Raw genomic sequence first — 16,124 nt, forward strand, 5'->3', positions numbered from 1 at the left:
TGCTAACTCCTACATAGGGGCCATTGCATCTTTCACAGCTCCCAGAACCAGAGCAAGCTTTGATTTCATGTTTTTTCAGGCCAAAATAGGCGTCTTCCTTGATCAAGGAGTACTCATCTGCTTCGTAGCGCATACTGGAAGCAGAGTAGTGAATCCTGCCTTTAAAGCTTTGAAGTTTCTTTATCATCCATAGGATATAACCTGGTTTTAGGCTAATTCAGGCTGACATGTTCTTGCTGAGCCCATTGATAGGAATGTCAGTTGGTATAAGTCAAGGCCATTCTATGCTCACTAGAACTAGACTTAGAAAAGCAATCAAAACAAGCAAGTAATACAGTTTGTGATTGGTATCAGTTCAGGAAAATTAGACCTGATGGCTTCAAGGGAATGGCTTACTGCCTATGACAGTCTTCTAAACTATCTTGGGAATTCATACAAATAGGGTAAGTCATGTTAGACACACAAAATTCCAACAACTTTAATATTTTATAGAAGACAGTTTCTTTTGATCTTATTTTTGATGGAAAATTAACCAGAGTTTAAATAACTTTGGACATAATATTTTATGCTTCTTGCAACCCCAACTGTATCTTCCAGATAGCAAACACACTTCACTGCCCTTTCAGTTTCCATTTTCCACATATTTTATTTTCCACACATCTTTCATTTGTTTCAGGCAGGTAAGTGCCATAGGAGTTTTATTGCCAGTATCAGAGATAGCAGCTCTGTGCAGTCCCACAATTACTGAGAGCATACATACAAATAACATTTTTGAGAAGTGCATATCATCATAGACAATATATCTGCTTAAATGAGCTGCCAGTGCTGGTGACTCTTCAGTATTATAGTGATTCTATTTCACCTCAGAAGCACTTCTTTTTTCCTTATTGGGCACAGGTTTTAACATTTCCAGATTGCTTTACTTGTTGCTGTCAGACCTTTGGATCGTTCAGTCAGTCAATCCCTATGTATGAGCCAGTTATTTAGTATGGGATACTTAGTGTGTGCTGGAGGCAGACCACTTCATAGAAGCATAGAATAGTTTGGGTTGGAGAAGACCTCCAAAGGTCATCTAATCCAACCCCCCTGCAATGAGAAGGGACATCTACAACTAGATCAGGTTGCTCAGAGCCCCGTCCAGCCTGGCCTGGAATGTCTCCAGGGATGCGGCTTCTACCACTTCTCCAGGCAACCTGTTCCAGTGTTTTACCACCCTCATTATAAAAAAATTCTTCCTTATGTCTAGCCTGAATCTCTCCTCCTTTAGTTTAAAACCGTTACCCCTTGTTCTATTGCAACAGGCCCTGCTAAAAGTCTGTCCTCATCTTTCTTATGGGCCCCTTTTAAGTACTGAAAGATCACAGTAAAGTGTCTCCAGAGCCTTCTCTTCTCCAGGCTGAACAACTCCAACTCTCTCAGCTTTTCCTCACAGCAGAGCTGTTCCAGCCCTCTGATCATTTCTGTGGCCTCCTCTGGCCCCTTTCCACCAGGTCCATGTCTTTCCTGTACCGAAGGCCCCAGAGCTGGACACAGGACTCCAGGTGGGGTCTCACCAGAGCAGAGCAGGGGGGCAGAATCACCTCCCTCAACCTGCTGGCCATGCTCCTTTTGATGCAGCCCAAGATACAAGTTGCCTTCTGGGCCTGGCCCTCTTCTCCTGGCCTCCTTCTCCTGGCCCTGTACTTCCCATGCAAGAAGCAGCAGCCCCAGCTGCTGGGGGCCACCACTTGAATCTGTCTGTCCTGGCTGCTGCAGGGGTAGGCACACTTTGCTGGTGGGATGCAAGGCAGCTGTGGACCTCCCATATCTGTGTTAACCCAGTGCTGAGCCGAGGGCATAGACTCACAGCCAGGCTGAGCTTGTTACTCAGAGCCAAGTGCAGTGAATGCTCAGCTCTTGCACTGGAATTGGCTTGTGTCCTGTCAACTCAGTGCACGGGAAGGCCACGCTCATGTTTTTGTAGCCACTATCTTTGCTGGGTACCTCTGTAGCTACAAAGGAAGAAGAGGGGGCCCCTACTTGGGGAAGATACAAGTAACTGAGGTACTTCTCTTTCTAAAACCGAACTGTTAGTGCAATCCAAATGATAGCAGTGCATAATGCACCTTTAATTCTCTCATGCACAGTGATGCTAGAAAATCCACAGTGAGGAAAAAAGGTCAGGATAAAACAGGAGTCGTGTTTGATGAAGTGACACCATAAGCTGCTTGTTTAGTGCATGGGAATGTGTTCACTGTGTAAGTCAAATTGCTGCTAAAGCCCTTTAGCGAGTGCGTTGAAAGAATTCCTGTAACTAAGAGGATTATAGTGTTCCTTAAGTCCACAATATTAGCAGCAATAACAGTTATGCTTCAAGGTCAGTGTACAAAGGCCTAAGTTTTGTATTTAAAGCACAGCTTCACTTCACCTTGAGGCATTAAGATGACTACTCCCATTTCAATAACAAAAATTCCCAATAAAGCGAGACTTCAGCTGATAAAATAGCCTTCCTACGGACTTCAATTCCTAAACTTAATAGCGACATTAAAATAATTAACTGTAAAGCCCCTTGTGTGATTTTATGGCTTACTCCATCTGCATTTGTTGCTATTAACTCATTATGTGGCCCCAAATGAGCAAAGTTTTGATGTGCATGCTTAAATCTCAGTTCGGTCGGTAAACATGTAAGTGTAAATGCTTTGTAGAGTCAGGGCCCATTGGATGCCCAGATGACCCAAAGCAGATGTTTCTGTCTAGTCTCTTTTTCCACATAGACTATACATGTCTTCAGTGCTCACTCCTGTCATGAACTTAGGCACCTGATGATAAAGAAGGCACTTATTTTTTAAGCCACTGAGCCTTCTTTTCCCATTATTCTCTACCTTAAATAGCAATCAAAGTATTTCATCTATCTTAGTATTAAGCTAAAAAGTATCGGTTCTGGAGTAGCCCACACTGAAAAACAGATTCCTTCAAGCTTCTGTTTCCTACATCTCTTTAGGACTTTTAATGCTTTAGGTTTTTTTGGCTTTTTTTCCTCATTTTCGCTTGAGGACAGGATCCCTAGATATGGGAGAGAAGAAAGCTCATCATAACTGATATTTGAGTCACTGCTTAGTTTGAGACTCTCCTGAGTTTGGTAGAGGATTATTCATACCACTAAATGGAGAGCATTTCTAAATTCCTTTTGTTAGAAACATAACAGATAAGGCTGTCATACTTGACTGGTTCATGAAGGAAGAAGAATTATCTTTTTCCAGCTTTTTCCTATACTGCAGCTTTTGCATTAAAAAGTCTAGCTCACTCCAGTTCATTTCAAGAAATTGCAGTAGACTAAATTTTCAAAGATTGGCTGACTTCCCTCAGATTATTATGAATATTTCATTTGCCTTTGGTTTTGGTAGTACTGTTGAATATTTGATCATGTCAAAACAAGTGCTTATAACTGACACTTAAAGAGGATGGCAACAAACACTGTTGCTCATAAATAGCCTTCTCTTTACTGTGCAGTTGTGAAGCAGTGAAGAAAACATGGTTATTTGAGTGTAAAATATACAAAGACAGATCCAGGAATAATGCAATAGGCATTACAAAAAAAGCACTTTGCACCCTGTTTCAATATTGCTTATTTAGAGTGGGCTGGGTAAAGGACAATTACAGCATCTACTACTTAGATGCACAGAGTATAATAATTGCTCTCGTTTTCCATCTTAATAAATAGTTGGAGAAAGAAAAACTGACTTGAAGGACAGAATGCACAAACAGCCCCCCTGATTTTTAAGATGCTGTGATGTACATGTTCCCTACTTGAAGCGGCTCTGGATGCTGGGTTCTTACTGCATAGTCCCTCCATCTGGTGGTTAGATGGACAGGATGCCACATATTCTTCATAACCATTCAAGATGTTACACAACTGAAAATGACCGGGGGCTTTTAAAGTATGAAGGAAATGCTTTATGAGAGAAAGCACAGAGCTACATTAAGTGAGGAGGAGAGACTAGGGTAAGTGCAAAAAAGAAAACTCAGGAATTCCTTAAAACAATCAGGTTAGATCTTCACCACTGAAGCTTTCCCTTCTTAATAGCTAACTTTAGCCTAACTCTTTTGTCCTATATATATATTAAAAAAACCCAACCCAAACCAACCAACAACAAAAAAACCCTAGCTTGCCCATAGATGAAGGGAGTATGCACAGATGTATATGTTGATGCCTCACAAGGGTGACCTGGACATGTACCTCTGGCACAGTGGGCCTTGCAGTTGCCTGCAAGATGCAGGAACACCACCTCTGTGTATACCCATCCCTCAGGTCTTTCCTGGCACCTGCGCCACCTTCTGAGCAGGTGAAGTGCCACCAGTACTCCCTTGGTCCCGCCGCTCATGGCCAGCTAAATCCAGAGGGAGATGAGCAGGGACTGCAGGAGGTCAACCTGCTGGCTCTGAAGAGCAAAGATGGGGCAGGCTGGCCCGACGAGCCCAGGTCTCTGCTCCTTATGGAGCCATGTGGTGGCTAAGAAAAATATTGAGAGCAGTAAATCCCTCACTGGAGTCAGGAAGCTGCTGCTCTGCTTTTTTTCTGGGCAAGAAAGCTCCAGCATTGAGCCTGAAAAAAAGTCTATGGGCTCAGCCGTGGTTGCCATTTGGTTGGTCCCTCCAGCAGCAGGCTGACTGGAATGGTTGACTTGTCAGTGGTGAGGTCTGGACTGACCCCTGTATTCCTAAATCAGGTAACCGGAACCTGTTACCCTAAAATAATTTTGTATGGCCCATAGCCATTATTCTTTACCATGTCATTGTACAACGGTTCATGTGTTTGGAAGGTGCTGGTTAAGCCTTCTGCAAGGAAAAGGACAGACCCGTTCTCTTTTCTGTGTCAGGTCAGTCAAGCTTCCTCGAGGTGGTGGCTTTTTCCCAGAACACTCTTGTGACAAACACACATTTTCCTATACTCAGTCAGAGGCTATTCTCTGAGGTTCCTGGCAGAGTACCTGCCACAGCAGATATTTGGGTTCCTTTTCTTGAACCGTCAACCTAACAAGCTCCACAACTAGAGCAAAAGCTGTTTGCATTCGTTTTTACTAACCCCCTCTGTTTCCTACTGCAAGCTCTCCTTTTCAGTGATTTATGATCCCTCCAGACTTCGACCAGTGCTCTTGAAATTCTCCATGCTCTGCCCAGAGCTCCACAGTTTCTCCTTTTCCAATTCATGAAATAGCACTGCAGTCCATCACTTGATGAGGGGTGTATCTGCTACCTCTTGTCAGCTGGGAGGGGATGAAGCTTTTGAGGTCAACCAAGCAATGTGTCACTCTGGCCCCTTTTGAGGACACTTCTACTGCTGCCATCCTCCTCACTGAACACCCCTGTGGCTTCTCCCACACTCCGTGGCCTATTGCATCTACTGTATCTGTTCAGCACACTGCCATAGTCATCTAACTAGTGGTGTCTATTTTGCATGTCAGATTGAGTGGAAAAGGAGGGTGAAAGGGAGTAGTGGGTATGTATGTGAGATGCAGCTCAGGACAAATCCAGATGAGAGCTAATTGTGCCAGTCTCATGTTCAGTGCCTGAGATAAAACAAATTTGCCTGCCACTGCCTCAGGCTGAGTTCTGAAAAAACAAAACACTTATGATGCTTCCCAGGATAAAAGTAGGGGAAACGCACTATTTTCTCGTTAAAAAAAACAACACCACCCACCCCCAACCCCCTGCTTTTCTTCAAATATTGTGCCATTCCCTACATCTGGCAGGAGATGGTCTTTGTCCCAGAGAAAACAGCTAAAATTACAGCAAAGCCATGTGTTTTCTAGCCATCCTAAATAAATACTGTTTGATCCCTATGGGCCAGTATTTCTTGTGTTACTTTAAAGATGTATTTTAGATCTTCTGTGCATTTAAAATGTATATTATATATACTCTATATCTTCACATTTAGATTGAGCTTTACAAACTCAGCTATTCTAGAACATAATTTGAATCTATTTCTTATCATCAACATCCAATGCTCTTCTATCAGCTGGCTGTGCAGACATGAGGCATTTCTGGGAGGCACTTACATTTGACAGCTGCAAATACAACATAGCCATTGTGTTGAATTGTTTGGCAGTTTAAAAATAAGAAATAGAATAATTATAATTTTAAATTGCTAACTGCTTTTCCACCTACAAAACTGTAGATTTTCAGTAGGTTACATCAACTGAAGCTATTTTTTGCTGGAGGTCTTCCAGAACCAGTAAACAGAGAACCTTTAAAGGTAGGTATAAAGGTATAAAGGTAGGCTGTGTAGATACAAAGACAATGAAACCAAGAGTGTGTAGATAAATATAGTACATGCTTTCAAAACCAAAACACTGGGGGCACTTCCTACAGAGTAATCCAATACTTCTTTAAATCCTCTGGCATTTCTTGCATTGTTAACATATCTCGGATTGTACCAAGGTGATACCACAACCACCCTGAGACTGCTCCATGTCTTCACCGCTATCATAACAGGTGTGTTTGGGCTGAATTGTCTTGGAGAGACAGAAAGAGCCCAGCAAACCAGATCACACAGCTCAGCCCTGTTTCCCAAGATGTGGCCCAAGGCTGGGGGAAGGACAGTCAAAAAATAGCTCGGCAGCATGCTCAGAGGCATCAAGCAACATGACTCTTCTCCCACCCCATCAGTTGTGCAAGCCCAACTCCAGCATCTCATGTGTTCTGCAATTTACTGGCAGCCAGAACACCAAGAAAAAGTGAGATTCCTGACAGTGAGAAAGCAGATGAGTTATTTAAGCATAAAACATAATTAACAGCTACAGAAAGTCTGGACATAAACTAAAAATCAAGAGAAGCATCAAGTACATTTGGGGTTCATTGTAAGGGATGCCTGGAGGTAATTTGTCCTTTGGACTCATCTTGCCATCCTTTTCCTCTCTGGAATGCTAGGACATCCAGCTCACCTGGGATTTAGAACCATTAAGGAAGGACATTCTTTATGACCCTTCCTCAGTTCTGGTCCATCATTTGCATTTCTTACTGCAGTTCTGTACTTTTAACCTCCTCTCTGCAACAGTGGGAATAGAAATGTACTTCTGGAGAAAAAAATAATTACTTTCAAAAAAACCTAAAGTACTAATTTTCTCATTCCTAGGATCTGGAGTGTAAGTAAATCACATTAGAGAATTATAATATGAGGCACATAAAAATCAAAACAATCTGCTACATTGGTGTAAACATGGAAATGAAAGACTCCATGAGCATGACAGCTAACTAAGTTTTCTTTCCAATAAGTTAGTCTCATAACAAATGAGTTTTTAAACTCAATTATAGAAGACCGCAGTGGAAGGTCACCCTTAATAGATACTGGAGACACATTAAGAATGTCCTGCTTCAGGAACAGCTGTGACCAGAGCCTTCTTTTTAATTATCAGAGGAAGAAGCTGAGAGGAAAAAAATACAAATAAAATCAAACCAGAACCTAATTTAAAATGAATTATCTAGTGTCTAATTTGAGTTCATTTCACATTGCATTTTTCTTCTTAATAGGGACATTAATAGGATCCTTCTATTCTGGTGACATGTGAAGAACTCATTGTCAAAGACCTCTGTCCATCTAATGATTTTCAAAACCTCAATCAAATTTACAAGGAAGATACTGGGATCAGCAGACATACAGATTTCTTAATGTATTGACACAGGCACAGTGACAATACAGGCTTCCTAACAAAACATGCTAAACGTGTAAAAATAGAAGAATACATTCTAAAATCAAACCTATAGTCTAGTCTTCAATTTTACATGTTTCCTTCCCTTTTTTATGATCTATATTTCATCGGTGCAGAGGGTAAACTCTTGCAAACTCTTCAAGACAGAGATATTATCTACAAATGGGGAAAATGTGCTGAATGATGCCTCTGCCTTTACTGAAGGTCTTTAGCTGTGGATGCCATGGCTAGCTGAGGCTTTGCATTCCTCAGTTAATATTAAACTTGTAACATAGCTGCAGCTAGCAAGGGATCCTGGGTTCTTCAGCCAGAGAAGATTCCCATTAGTCATGAAAAATTTAGTTCATATAAGCAATACAGGATTGGACCATTATCTATTATTAATCATTTTTTTCAAGCTAAAGTAATTATGAGATAAACAAGTTCTGTTATTGATAAAAAAGAACAGTCCTCAGTGTTTTCAGAAATGATGGATTTTATTTTGGAACGGCCTTTTTGCAGAAAGTCACTAAAAGATTAGACAGGAAAAATACTTCATATTTTTTGGCAGACTAAGTTTGTGTGTGTTTTATTTACTTTCAATGGAAACATTTCTGCTGAAAGTCCAGATAGAAGCAACTACTTTAGAAGACTGAAATCATAGTTAGCTAAAATCCAACAGCGTCACCATATTATTTTGCCTTCCATATGTACTTACGCAGTTACTATATATGTTTTTAACTCACAGTCCGATACATGAACACATATGTTATGCAAAATCACCCACACCACAAAGAGGTAGGTAAAGCTCTGACTATTTCCACCACATTAGCTTGTGCAAGTTGTGCACCAGGCAACAGGAGATATTTGACTGCAGTGGCTTACAGCTTTAACTGTGTTCTATTCATTTACCGAGTTGTGCACATCATGGTTCTCCCCCACATCATTTGCATCATTGGTTTCAAACTTTTTTTTTTTTTCCTGTTAGGTAAATTTTGGATGCATTACATTTCAGGGAGCTGCCTTTTTCCGTGTTTATGTTTGTAGCTTTACAGGTGCTTAGTTCCCTTGGGTGCAGTTTACTCTCAAGTACCGCATTTGGGAGGCAAAAAGACCTTAAAGTGGGTATAAATTACATTCGTCTGAGTACAAGACTCAATCGATATATTTTAAACATTTGAGTACTTCCTGAAATCCTGCTGGCATATCCAAGGTTGCTAAACACACGCTGGGGGTAAGTTGAAGAATTAAGCATGACCTCAGGAGACAAGTGTGCTGAGGCTCCATCTAGAGTCAGTAGAGAGAGACTGGCTCCAAAATTAGGCTCCTTGCAGACTTTGCTTTCTTTTTTGGCTGCAAAGATACTTAGGGAGACCAGCCTTGCTATTCTGAAATTAATGTTTCTGGATGTTTCCTCAGAACTTTTCCACAATCCCTATAAAATGAGGTTAAGCACCCAAATCTGATCTATACCCCACCCAATCTTATGCTGACTTCTTTGGGCTTGGGATCAAAATTAACGGCCACCTCACAGAATTACTGCATGGGCAGCTTGCTTTTAAATAATGCTCCATATATATGCTCCAATGCATAACACCAAATGTGTGTTCTGTGTAGGGAATTAAGCTTTTTCCTCACATTTATCACCAATGCACTCAGCAGCATGAACACACTGGGAAAGCATTCGGTAGCTGTCTGCAGAAAAACACATTCACACCAATGTTGAAAAATAAAAATTGGCTGCTATTTTAATGTTTAACCTCCATCTTAGAGCTCTAGACTCCAAAAGGGCATGATGCTTCAGTCCAGAACAGGTCAAAGCAGAACATTTTGAAGCACAGACTATAAATACTTCCACAGCAGAGCTGGATTTGCCCACCGACTGTAACTACTGGTAAATTCATGAGAGCAAGATGGGCTGCTGTACCATCCTGTTTAACCACTTCTACTCCATTTCCCCCGAAAAAAAACCAAAACCATAGTTGAACTATGTCAGTATTTAGCATGCTTTCCTAGAAGCACAAAAAACTGATTTTTATGATTATCAGGAGTGAGGCCCTTTTATCAAAATGCTAAATTACCTGGAAGAAATCATCTAGAAAGGATGCCTCCTACCACTTAAAACTTCATAAAGTGTTGTTTGCAAGGCTTCTTCAGTGTCCCACACCAAGTGCAACCATTGCCAACACCACACCAGACCAGCTGAGGCTTCATCTAGCCAGGCCTTGAAAACATCCAAGGGCAGAGGTAATAAGCACAGTCCTAGCGTTGCTCTGCTCTTTCCACACCCGTAACAGAAAATGCTTCTGTTGGTTCACTTCTACCTCATAATGCTTCTCTATCTCAAGCAAGTCCTGTGTACTGAAGCACCCTGAGTGAAAATATTGTACAATTATACAAAATGCTATACCTGAAAAGCAACTGGAGATGACCTACCAGCTATTAAGAACTAGGTGCTACCTTGTCACCTTTCTGCTTTTTCTTCAACATCCACTGGAACTCTGGTTTATGCTGACACGCAGCATGATGTCTACAGGGCTTCCCCTAGTGCCTGGTGGAGACAGTGAAAGTCTTCCCACTGCATTCACTCACTTTTGGGTTTGCATTTGTTTTGCTTCTGGAACTACAATGTTGATTGTCATTGCTGATCCAAGACCAGATTGATAAAGCAATCAATGCAGCAGCTCAGCCTCTTAAATTCTGGCTTTTTTCACTTTCTCCTAGGTTGGAAAAATCCACAAGAACGCTGCCCGCAAAAGAGAATACCGCGTACTGTTCATGGTGATCACTACAGTTGTCTGTTATCTCGTGTGTTGGATTCCCTATGGAGTTATAGCACTGCTTGCAACATTTGGTAAACCAGGTGTAGTGACTCCAGTTGCAAGCACCATACCTTCCATCCTAGCAAAAAGCAGCACTGTTTGCAATCCCATTATCTACATACTGATGAATAAGCAGGTAAGACATATTATTTTTAAACTGTATTTTCTTCCAGGTCTGTCAGGCATTCTTGATCACTGTGACTACCAGTCCTATAGACATGTCTTTATGAGAAGAACACTCAAGGCTCGTCCAAATGATATTAGGTGGAGGGGTTTGCAATCAGTATGGTATTGCTAGATAGGAAGAACAGATAAATGCTTGCTTACTGAAATTGCTTGTGTCCTTCTGAGGGCACACTGGGTGTTAATTTGTATGCTGCAGAGTTGGTTGCCGAAGTTATTTGCACCTATTTACAAGAAGAATACGCAAACATTTGGGGGGTGGGGCGCACAGAGAGAACAGAGGGACCTGAAGAGGAAGGAGTTTTATGATCCTGAAAACAGTATGAAGGAGGAAATAATTCGCAAATACCATTTTCGTGACCGATCCCCTTGAAAACAAATTGTCATTGCAATTACAGTTTCTGTGGACTTCTTCATAGTTCCTGTCAAATTTCCAGTTCAGCTACATGCCAAAATAGATAATGAATTTTGCCTCATGAGGATCAAGGCTAATTCTAACTCTTCTAAATGCCTAGATCCATTTCAAGTACCTTGTTCCTGTAAATAGCATTTTCAGTACACAAAAGTGAACTTCATAATGTTTCTGTGTTGAGAACTCTGACTATAAGGTTTGATAATGGCAGATCTGGAAGTTTAAGTGGTTTGCAGTAAAAAATTTGGAAAGTATGCATAGTTTATGAAAATGCCTTATCTTTTTATTATATTATATGTAATAAAATGGTTGTTCTCAATTTCCTTTCTTCGTTATGTTCATTACACTATTATAAAGCAAATAAACCCCCTTTATCTTTTCTTGCTCAGTGTATGCTGGAGCCTATCCTTAGTATTAATCAACAGCAGCATTCCTTTGTTATGGAGCCTAGACAAAGGAAAAGTTGAACGTAACAACCAAATACATTCTAATTTTGCCACAGGCCGAGATCATTCTTGGACTGGTTCATCTTCCAATCCCTGACATTCTGTGTGATTCTGTGATTCTGTGATCTAACCTAAAGTTCTTAAACAAGGAATGAATCTACTCCTGGAGTCTGAGGGAAAAGTCTCAGGCAAGCTGTGAAACCTCCCTGAAATCAGAAGGAAAAAGTACTCTTCCCTTCCCCAAGGCCAGGACTTCATTTCCAAACTCTAGTCTGAGCTGATGCAGAAAAAGATAGAGAGCTCTATTTGAAAAGTGCTAATGCTGAAGTGAAAGAGTAACTTTTCCTCCTTCTCTTTACCATTTACAATTCTTATGGAAACTTCTCAACAGCAGCATCTGTCTTGATTCTTCATTCTCTGAGCACTTTGACTGAGGTCCTTGACTTCCACAAGATCATCTGACCATGCTGTGATCACTCGAGCAGGCTATAACAGTGATCTCAAGTACATTTTGACATTGTCTTTACACATGTGGCACATCCCAAATAGGAAGAGTATGGAAGCTGGGTGAAAGATACAGGTCCTAAAATACATGAACTCAATACAGAGCCTTGGGTGCCTGCATATGTCTTGAGAACAGAATCACATGCACAATTACCTTTGTTGACAACCTGGCATCCACAAATACAGACACAATTAAGGCTGGTTTTATATTCTCAGTGTGCTCCAAGCAGTTTTTGAGAACCGTGTATTCTGCAGCATCAAAGGCTTATGAGCCAGTCATGCTGCTGTGCAGAGGCAAAAAGCAAAGGCTCACTGTTGAGAAAAAGTTGATTAGCAAGAATAAAACCAGGGTGCTTGCACATTACAGGAATGTAGCAAGCTGTCTAAAATCACTCCTTCCTTGCAGTGGCTGTCTCTTTCAGCTATAAAGAAAATTCTCCTGAATGCTTAACTTGTTTCTCAATGAGGGGTTTACTTTTGATCCACTTTATCATCTCTTATAAGGAAAGATCAGTGTAGGATGATGGGTCTACAAGAGGAAGATTCTCTTAGGACAGTTTTGAGGCAAGGCAGGCAGCTTCTTAGCAACAGGAACTGAAAAGGCTTTTGTAACAATTCAGGAGCACCAGGGCAGGGAATTTGAAACAGTTTCTTAAATATGCTTCCTTCATCTCCAGTCATATGCAAGACCAATGTATTAGATTTCCCTCTTTGAAAACTAAGAATGTTTAATTTATTTCGCACTGCCTACTGTTCCACAGCTGCCACCATTTAACAAAAAAATGCAAGGAGGCAAAGTTGAATCAGTCTTGGAGGGTGGATCATTAGTTGCCAGCTGGTAGTCATTCCATGGGTTGGCTTTTTTCCATAGTTAACTTTCTTATTGTTGCAGAAATCAAGACAAAAATCACTTCTGAAAAGAAGCTCAGTCAAATTTGGGGTAAATACTTTTCACTGTAATAAAACCAAAATAATAGCTAAGGCCTAGCATTAATTCACAGCTCTCACCTGCTGTGCCACTGTGTATTGGCAGTAAAAAAACCCAAACGAATCAACCAACCAACCAAAAAAACCACACACACAAAAAAAACCAACTTTCATCTTACACTGAGGAATAAGCCTCACTCAAAAAGGGTGAAATACACCCTTCCATCCGTTCCCCTTCCTTTCAGAACAAGAGCAATAGTAACATCCTCATCTGATGCATCACCAGCGTTCACAGCACCTCAGCTGCTCTGTAGTTGTTCTCATTCTTTTTTGTAAATTTAACAACTCAGGAAAAGCTGTCTCCTTCCCAACACTCCGCTTTTCTGGGTTTTGTGCTTAGTTGAGAACTGTCACAGGAGGCTGGTGCCTCCCAGCACAGAAATTATCTGTCCTGCATTTTTCAGAGTCTTGTATTTTCCAGTGCAAGATGCCACAATAGGCTACTTCCTCCTGTACTTTATAAATACACTAAGAACACGTGGTTTAATTTTTAGTTCTCTGTGTGTAAGCTAAGCTTTTTGCTTTGGGAGATGCCCTGAAGATTGCAAAAAGGCATTTGTTGACTGCAGTTGTGGTGTTAGCTTCCAGCTATCATAAATCCATGTGGAATATCATGGAACCATCAGCATCTGAGTCAGCCTTAAAACTCATCCTGCAAAGTACACCTTTAATTAACTCTCAGGCAAGCCCTGAGTCACTTTCATGGTCCACCAACCCCAGAGAAAAAGTTCTGTCTTTACCGTTGCCTTCTGCACTGACCTGGGATAATAAAATACTGGGGAAAATGGTGAATTTCTCTGCAGTCGCAAGGATCTCTCAGGCAGGACAGCATGGGGCACCACCACTCTCCTCCTTCCTCTGCTCTCCTCCAGGAGCAGAGAAATGCACTGTTTAAGCTGGACTCTTGCTGGGTTGATAACATTATGCCAGGCAGATATGAAGTTTCATTGACGAAGCTGTAAAGTACTAAACTGCCTGAGACTGAAGCAACGTTTGGGAGGAGGCTGAAGGAGACAATAGAGAAGGATATTCCATTTTCCCTGTTCTCTCACTCATCACTATGGACGGCTTTTCTGCCCCTTGGCAACATGCTACTGCCAGTTGCTGGAGGAAGCTGGGCAGGGTCAGCATGCTTAGGCTTTCAGTGCATCAGTCCTTTTTTTGGTTTACAGTTAATGTAGTTATGCAGAGTTTCAGTTTCATCTTCTTTTACTTCTCTCAGTGTCTTTTATTCCCGTCACAGCTTCCTGTCAAGTTGACATTGTCTCTCTTCAAACTTCCACCCATGCAGCCACCCCAAACAGATTTTTAATGACAGCTTCAACTATAAGACCTTCTTTCACTGTAGTGGTGGTAACGGAAACCTGCTTTTTCAGAAATTTTATGCAAGCAGATATTAAGCACTCACCTGAGAGATGTGGAGCTTGCTCATAGCCATAGGCTTGTTGCTGCGGAGATGATCGCTGGTATCTTACTTGGTAGCTCATGACCTGGACAGGTGTACTCTTTGCTGGGTAAAGAACTGTCTGGATGGCTGGGTCCAAAGAGTTGTGGTGAACGGAGCCAAATCCACTTGGCAGCCGTCACGAGTTGTGCCTAGGGATCAGGAGTGCACCCTTAAGAAGTTTGCAGATGACACCAAATTGGGTGGGAGTGTTGATATGCTGGAGGGTAGGATGGCCATACAGAGGGATCTGGACCCGCTGGATCATTGAGCTGAGGTCAATTGTATGAAGTTTAACAAAGCCAAGTGCCGGGTCCTGCACTTGGGTCACAACAACCCCAGGCAGCGCTACAGGCTCGGGGAAGAGTGGCTGGAAAGCTGCCTGGTGGAAAAGGACCTGAGGGTGTTGATTGACAGCTGACTGAATATGAGCCAGCAGTGTGCCCAGGTGGTCAAGAAGGTCAACAGCATCCTGGCTTGTATCAGGAATAGTGTGGCCAGCAGGACTAGAGAAGTGATTGTGTCACTGTACTTGGTCCTGGTGAGGCTGCACCTTGAATCCTGTGTTCAGTTTTGGGCCCCTCATCATAAGAGAGACATTGAGGTGCTAGAGAGAGTATGGAGGAGGGTGATGAAGCTGATGAGAGATTTGGAGCACAAATCTGATGAGGAGCAGCTGAGGGAACTGGGACTGTTTAGCCTGGAGAAAAGGAGGCTGAGGGGAGACCTGATCGCTCTCTGCAACCACCTGAAAGGAGGTTGTAGCATGGAGGGGGTTGATCTCTTCTCCCAGCTAACAAATGACAGGATGAGAGGAAATGGCCTTGGGTTGCCCCAGGGGAGGTTTAGATTGGATATTAGGAAAAATTTCTTCACAGAAAGGGTTGTCAGACATTGGAACAGGCTGCCCAAGGAAGTGGTTGAGTCACCATCCCTGGAGGTATTTAAAATGTGTATAGACGAGGTTCTTAGGGATACAGTTTAGGGTTAGAGTTAGGTTAGGTTATGGTTGGACTCAATGATCCTGAGGGTCTCTTACAACAGAAATGATTCTATGATTCTATGTTGCTTTCATGTGTTCCATAGAAAGGCACAGGGACCCAGACACAAAAGACCTTCGGGCTGTTGTAATTGTACTTGAGGACATATTGCACTGAGAACCAGGGGTCATTAGCTGGATAACATAATGATGTGGCAGCTTTTGAGGTTAATCTTATCTTAAATATCAGAAGTTAATTTTTTATTGATATGGAAGTCAAGATATGAATAATAAGTCCTTGAGAGGGTATGGTTATGGATGAGACACAGTGCTATCACGTGAATCTGCATGTGCTAGTTCGCATAACTTCAAGTTAGCACTCAGAGAAAACAGGAATTTGCTGCATTCCTACTGACAGCCAAATTTAGGTAAAATTAAACCTGTATCACTCAAAGATGTACGGAACCAATTGCTTGGAAGCCATTGATTGGATTATAAGTCACAACCTTTGTTGATGTAAAATAGCCTTGCTCCACTGCAGCTCATGGGCTTCCAAGTAGTTACTTCCACACATTCAGTCACTTGGGTAGTGCACCTAAGTCTCCCTGGACTACTGAAACTCAGACTAGAATATCTAATACTGCATATTACAATAAGGAAAAAGGCCCACCTAATCTCTGTGA

At 41.8% G+C, this 16,124-nt stretch overlaps 1 protein-coding gene across 1 annotated transcript in view; it reads left to right on the forward strand.

Annotated features, from left to right (window-relative positions):
• Nucleotides 1-16,124, forward strand: part of LOC135997220 (pinopsin-like) — an 81,710-nt gene that overhangs the window by 46,233 nt on the left and 19,353 nt on the right. The window contains exon 3 of the mRNA XM_065649720.1: nt 10,389-10,622. Within this exon, the coding sequence (XP_065505792.1) occupies nt 10,389-10,622 (234 nt within the window). The remainder of the gene's footprint in view (nt 1-10,388; nt 10,623-16,124) is intronic.

Source organism: Caloenas nicobarica, chromosome 1, assembly GCF_036013445.1.
Source record: "Caloenas nicobarica isolate bCalNic1 chromosome 1, bCalNic1.hap1, whole genome shotgun sequence".
Taxonomy (NCBI): Eukaryota; Metazoa; Chordata; class Aves; order Columbiformes; family Columbidae; genus Caloenas; species Caloenas nicobarica.